Source organism: Chiloscyllium plagiosum, chromosome 11 (genome assembly GCF_004010195.1).
Source record: "Chiloscyllium plagiosum isolate BGI_BamShark_2017 chromosome 11, ASM401019v2, whole genome shotgun sequence".
NCBI lineage: Eukaryota > Metazoa > Chordata > Chondrichthyes > Orectolobiformes > Hemiscylliidae > Chiloscyllium > Chiloscyllium plagiosum.
In genome coordinates this window covers 82,410,612-82,417,953 of record NC_057720.1, presented here as the reverse complement: position 1 = coordinate 82,417,953, position 7,342 = coordinate 82,410,612, and the positions used below count along the sequence as shown (strand labels likewise).

The 7,342-nt window shown below is 42.3% G+C and overlaps 1 protein-coding gene across 1 annotated transcript in view; it reads left to right on the top strand.

Moving 5' to 3' along the window:
- Positions 1–828: 828 nt before the first annotated feature.
- The window catches only part of LOC122554626 (xenotropic and polytropic retrovirus receptor 1 homolog), a 301,561-nt gene continuing 295,047 nt past the window's right edge, over positions 829–7,342 (top strand). The window contains exon 1 of the mRNA XM_043699948.1: positions 829–979. Coding sequence (XP_043555883.1) covers positions 950–979 — 30 coding nt within the window. The 5' untranslated portion in view covers positions 829–949. The remainder of the gene's footprint in view (positions 980–7,342) is intronic.

Below are 7,342 nucleotides of genomic sequence, written 5' to 3'. Positions count from 1 at the left end.
ATTTTTACATGCCTAAAGATGATATGTATATCCTATACCAGTTTTTAAAATTATGGCAACCTGCAAAAGGGATCTTATTTTGCTAGTTCTATGCTGAGATTTTTCTGGGCTCTCATCAGAGTTGCACAGCTGTTTGCAAAGCCTGGACTATGGTTGAGTACACTGATGTCCAGCCTTCCATATTATACCTTCGGTAAACGCTATTCATGTCCTTTGTCCCTCCTAGCACTGTGTACCTATCATTCCTGTGCTTGCTGACCTATATTGGTTCCCTGTTAGGCAGAGTCTAGATTTGTACCTTCTCATGCTTACTTTAAAAATAGTTTTTTGTCTCAGTGTTGAAGTCTACTCTTCTTCTGTCTCACAAGTTATCCTCCGGTCTGCATTGATTTAGTTTTGGCCTCTTGACAATCGCTAATTTGAATTATTCCAGCATTAGTGACTGTTGCCTGCTGCTGCCAAAGGCTGGGCCTCTGAAATTCCTTTCCGAAGCCTTTATACCTCAATTTTTTGCCTTTGACCAAACATTTGGCCATCTGACTTGATATGATCTTAAGAGACTCTATATCAAATCTTGCTTTGTAATGCTCCTGTAAAGTTTAGACAATTTATCATGCTATGTACATGTAGCTTGCTGCTGTTGTTGCTAGGGAAATCACTCATAGTATGGATGTGTGTCCATCTGTCACGTCGTTGAGAAAAGACAATGAGACAAAGACAACTACTATCTCATTGTATGTTATTTGTGATGAAAAAATATTCCAATCAGCATTACAAATCCCTTTTCCAATGCTGACCACACAAAAAAATTACCTGCTTGACTTTCTCCTTTTTTTCTTCAATCAGTATCTGATGGGGGATTCTTCCAAGTTCAGTCGGTGCAAAAATCTTCAGAGGGAGTTGCAGAGAGAATTCATGATGAAGCTACACTGCAACTGCCTTCCCCCTTATGACACTAGCTGTCACATTCTGCATAAATGTGAGTGAATGTGTGAATATGTCGGTGTTTAAGTGGGTATTGGCAAATAGTATGGCAAAGGTTGAGTCAGGAGCTAGTTGGGAATTTTGAGGTGGGTGATATGGATTGGGAGGGGAATTGGATGGTTAGGTTGGTAAGGTCATGGTTAGTCAGTGTTTAAATCAGGAGGTCAGGGTGTTTGGAGGGTCACGTGGGTATGAGTGTTAGGCAAATCAAGAGATAAGGGTTAAAATTTCAAAGAATTGGAGGAGCTGTAAGGTCAAGGGATTATCCGACGATCAAGGGGAGGGGTTGGTGGGGGCTGGAGAGGGTCAGGGTCAAAGAATTCAGAGGATCAGGGAGTCAGCAGAGAAATTGAGAGGGTCAGTTGTATAATTGCCCAGGAGTTAGGTGTAGTTTTAATGTGTGTAATGTTTCTTATATAACTATCCAATTAAGTAAGCTAGATCTTCTCCAAGTCTAACTGAGAGTCAGAAGTATTTATGCAGGATCCTGGAGGAATTGACTGTCGAGAAATGGGGCTTCGGGATGTAATGGATGCATGTCACTCCTTCTCTCCCACCATGATGAAAAGGTATCCTTGAATTGGAGATGGTCCAGCGAAGGTTCAGTAGATTGGTCCCTCCTGGGATGGCAGAGTGGTCTTGTGATGAGAAGCTGCCTAAATTGGTACATCACAGCCAAAGCATTTGGGGCTTTGAAATACATGAAGGCCATAATGAAATTTTATGAGCCTCCTTCAATGAATTGCCATTTCTCTCCTAAATTTGCTGCTGGTAGTTTTACTAATAAGCCCATCAGCAGCAAGTATGGGAAACAGCCTCTGATTGGAGGAGCAGAATGTGTCATTGGGTTCAGGTTGAAGCCTCACAGCAAGAATGGCACCATTGATGGAAAGTCTGCTTGGCAGATGAAAGGGGCATGGCATTTGACACTGTCCTATTCCGTTTGTGGGTGCATGACTATGAAATTCTCCACAGGTTACCCTTTGCTCCCTGTGAGAGGAGCCAAGCATATTGAAGATCAGAGCGGCTGTCACCTTTACAATCTAAGGCAGAGGATATCTTCCCACTCGTGTAACCCTCAGATCCCGCTTTATCAAGAATAGCAGGAGTGCAGGGATGTCATATTTGCTGTGCTGGTGCGCAAAAAGCGGCATGGCTATGGGTGTGGGGGCCAAGGCTGCGCACAAAGAGCGAGTCGAATAGTAGACAAAAATGTATCCCTCTTGTAGAAGTACTGTCTTCCCTGAGAGTCAACAATCGGCACGGTGGCTCAGTGGTTAGCACTGCTGCCTCACAGCGTCAGGGGACAGGGTTTGATTCCAGCTTGGGCAACTGTCTGTGTGGAGTTCGCACATTCTCTCTGTGTCTGCATGGGTTTCCTCCGAGTGCTCCGGTTTCCTCCCACAATCCAAAGATGTGCAGGTCAGGTGAATTGGTCATGCTAAATTGCCCAATGTGTTGAGGGATGTGTAGGTTAGGTATATTACTCGGGAAATGTAGAGCAATAGGGTAGGGGAATGGACTTGGGTGGGTTACTCTTTGGAGGGTCAGTGTGGACTTGTTGGGCCGAATGACCTGTTTCCACACTTTGGGGAATCTATGAATCATGATGGCAGTGACGATCTCTGAACCTGCAAGGCTGTGAGGGGTGTGTGTACACATGACTGAAGTTTGGGGTGGGGTAAGGTCGTGAGGGAGGAGAGATGGGAGAGTGTGTGTGTCAGGGAGGGAGCTCTACCACCTAGAAGCACAAGGTCAATAGCTATATGGGAACACCACCACCTGCGAGGTCCACTCCAAGCTATGCACCATCCTGGCTTGGAAATATATTGCCATTCCTCTACTGTCACTGGGTCACAATTCTGGAACTCCTGCCTAATGGCACTGTGGATGTATCTATACTATAAGAACTGCAGTGTTTCAAGGAGGGGACTCCTCAACATCATCTTGAGACATTTGAGGAGGAGTTACAAATGCTGGTCTTGTCAGCGATGCCCATATCCCTTGGAATAATAAAAACAGGCCTATATTGTTTGGTGTTTGGAAGAATGAGAGTTCATCTCTTTGGGACGTACAAGATTGCAATGGAGCTTGACAGGACAGACAACTGTTTCTTCTAGCTGGATGATCAAGAGAATTGGGAGCTGTCTCAGAATAAAGAATCAGTCATTTAGAACAGAGATGAGAAGAAATTTCTTCACTCCAAAGGATTGTTAATCAATGGAATTCTTACCCAGAGGGTGATGGATACCCCATCAGTGAATATATTTAAGGCTGCGCTTGATAGATCATTAGTCTCAGAATCAAGGGACATATGAAGTGAGTGGGAAAGTGGATTCAAAGCCAAAGATCAATCATGATCATATTAAAAATTGACAGATTATGTGGTCTACTCCTGCTCCTGTATGTTGTGTTCTTATAGAATCACACAGCGTGGAATGAGATCATTCAGGTCATTATGCTTTAAAGTGGCTACCCAATTCACTTCACTTCTCTTGTTGCTCTGCAAACCTATTCTTTTTTTCAGTATATATCCAATTGTCTTTTGAAGAAACTGCTTCCAGCACTCTTTCAAACAGTGCATTTGAAATCATAACTTGCTGTGATTCATGTCATTGTTCCTCTTTTTTTGGCTAATTATTTTAAATCTGTATCCTCTGGTTACTGAACCTCTCACCAGGGAAACCATCTGTAATTGCTTTAGTATTGTCCCTTTTTTGATTTATGCAGCGTTCAATGATAACTTAGTGAGAATAACCAAGATGTCGAATGCAATGATAATTTTGTTAACTTCACGATTTAATGTGTCCCAAACTGACATTATTATTAGTGCAAAACATATATTGTGCGTGGCATGGTGCCTTAGTGGTTAGTACTGCTGCCTCACGGTGCCGGGACCTCAAGTTCAATTCCACACTTGGGGAACAGTCTCTCTGTGTAGTATTTGCATGTTTTCTCCATGTCTGTGTGGCTTTCTTCCAGGTGCTCTGGTTGCCTTACACAGTCCAGAGATCTGCAGGTGAGATGGATTGGCCGTCCTAAATTGACCGTAGTGTCCAGGGATGTGCAGGCTAGGTAGATTAGCCGTGGGAAATTCAGGGATCTGGCAGGGGCGTGGGTCTAGAAGGGATGCTTTTCAGAGGGTTGGTATGGACTCGATGAGCTGAATGGCCTGCTTCCACACTCTAGTGATTCTGTGATTATTTTTACAAAATAATATCTGTGGGGGAATAAAATGGACAAAGTAATTTCATGAATATTACACACAATATAGCAAGCACCCATAACACTGGGTTTCTTGGCACAGAAGGCTGTGGAGGCCAAGTCATTGAGTATATTTAAGACTGAGAGAAGTAAATATGCATTTTACCACCCAGGAAATTGAGAAACTTATCAGCCATGATTGAATGACAGAACAGACTTGATGGGCTGAATGGCTTAATTCCTGCTCTTGTATCTTTTGGTCTTATGGTTTGCCATGGAGGTTTTGGACCAAACACAATCAAATGGGACTAGATTAATTGTGAAAGCTGGGTTGGGCTGAAGGGCCTGTTTCTATGCTGTAAACCTCTGACTCATGAGTTGACCTAGGATAACTGAAGATAGCGATGTATTATCCTTATAGGAACAATGTTACTAATGATTTGGCACTGGAGGCTACTGCTCCTACTTCAGTCAATTGTGACCTTCAACTGCATATCTGTAGGTCTGGACTTCATAGTCTGTCAGTCTGGAATGTTATGTGGCAGCTTTGTATTTTAAAGAAAGGCTAAGCACTTCTAATTATGATTTGGAGATGCCGGTGTTGGACTGGGGTGTACAAAGTTAAAAGTCACAACACCAGGTTATAGTCCAACAGGTTTAGTTGGAAGTACACTAGCTTTTGGAGCGACGCTCCTTCATCAGGTGATTGTCACCTGATGAAGGAGCATCGCTCCAAAAGCTAGTGTACTTCCAACTAAACCTGTTGGACTATAACCTGGTGTTGTGTGATTTTTAACTTTGTACACTTCTAATTACTGTGTACAGTATCCGGTTTGTACAAATGGTGTTCATTAAAATTGTGATCAGTGTCTTCAGCCATTGTTTTCCTCCCTTTCACTTTCATTGATTCTTTTTTGATCATTGTCTTGGGTTCATTTGCAACCTTGACAGGTATTGTTTTGATCTGAGCTGAGCTTTAGACTCTCACCAGTGGTAGGCAGGATAAAAAAAGGTTAACTATCTCTGCATTATTAACTGCCTCCATATATCTGTGTTTGGAGAAACATTCATGACCTCATGGGTTGATTAGTGCATCGAGACAAGTTTTCAATCATAAACCTCTTCAACCTGCTGTGGCTGTTTGTAACCCAATGAGCACAGTTCCTCTGACTTTGGCTCTTTTATTTAGTTATATGCTTCTGTTATCCCACTACTGGTAACAAAGTCATCAGCCATGCCAGTCCTAATCTTTGGACTTTTCTACCTAAGCCCAACTATATCGAAAGGTCCAAACCTCAACTCTTTGATCCAGCTTTTGGCCAGCCCTCGTAACTTTCTCTTGCTGATATAGTGCCCATTATGTTCACCTTTCCATTTGTTATCTGAATGTTGCAATCACTAATGTGAATGCAACTTGTTACTAAATATATTATAACATTTGTACTGTTATAGATATTTGAAGGCAATTTAAGTCTGATCTGGGGATTGAATGTCACAAAAGATACATTTAGGTAACAGAATAAAATAAAACATGCAAGATTTTGACAGGAGACAGTAGTGGTTTACACTAAAGGAAACCGTGTATCTATATAATTATAGAGAGGGATATGTGTTAGTAATTCAGCAGGAACTTTAAAATGAGTGTTTGGGAATGTTGTCATTACTGCTTATGTATAGTACAATTGAAGAGTGTAGATTATGTCAGCAATTCTGTAGGCTTAGTTTGTTTGTGGTTGTCTTTTGGCTGAATCCTAAAATTGGATTACACCTTGGAATAATCCAGGCAGCCATTTTCTTTTCTATGTTATAGAAAGGTTAATGAATTTTAAAAATTAAGAAATCACTTTTTTTCACTGTCATAGCATTTTTAATGACCAGGCACTGCAAGACAATCAGTTGTAGCATTTTGTGATGTTACATCCAGGAAAATATTAGCACATTCTTTTGATGATAACTGAATGAATCTACTCTCTGTTTTGAGAAAGCCTGCAAACAAGTGCCCTGTAAGAGATAGTGATTCTAACTGGACAGCAGTAGGATCCTTGCTCAGTGGCCTCTTCTGGTAATTTGCACAGTTTTAGATAGTTAACTTGCAGCTGCACATGAGGATGACCAAGCCGAAGTTTCTTACCATCTGGCACCATGGATGGATTTGGACAAATGAAGCATATTTCTGCGGCAATGCTGTGCATCTTTATTGACCAAACTGAGGTCTGCCAGTATGGATTTTTTTGGTTGTTTGTAGAAGGCTAAGTACAGACTCTATTTAACGAGAACATAATTGGAAAACCCACAACCAAAATGTCTCCTGTTAGATGATATTTTGTGAATGGGCTGCACTTAGAACGTAGAACATAGAACAATACAACACAGAACAGGCCCTTCGGCCCACGATGTTGTGCCGAACATTTGTCCCAGCTTAAGCACCCATCCATGTACCTATCCAATTGCCGCTTTCAGGTCACCAAAGATTCTCTACCACTCCCACAGGCAGTGCATTCCATGCCCCCACCACTCTCTTGGTGAAGAACCCACCCCTGACATCTCCCCTATACCTTCCACCCTTCACCTTAAATTTATGTCCCCTTGTAACACTCTGTTGTACCCGGGGAAAAAGTTTCTGACTGTCTACTCTATCTATTCCTCTGATCATCTTATAAACCTCTACCAAGTCACCCCTCATCCTTCGCCGTTCCAACGAGAAAAGGCCGAGAACTCTCAACCTATCCTCGTACGACTTCCTCTCCATTCCAGGCAACATCCTGGTAAATCTTCTCTGCAACCTCTCCAAAGCTCCCACATCTTTCCTAAAGTGAGGCGACCAGAACTGCACACAGTACTCCAAATGCGGCCTAACCAAAGTCCTGTACAGTTGCAACATCAATTCACGACTCTTGAATTCAATCCCTCTGCTAATGAACACTAATACACCATAGGCCTTCTTACAAACTCTATCCACCTGAGTGGCAACCTTCAAAGATCTATGTACATAGACCCCAAGATCCCTCTGTTCCTCCACCTGACTAAGAACCCTACCATTAACCCTGTATTCCGCATTCTTATTTGTTCTTCCAAAATGGACAACCTCACACTAGGCAGGGTTGAACTCCATCTGCCACTCCTCAGCCCAACTCTGCATCATATCTAAGTCCCT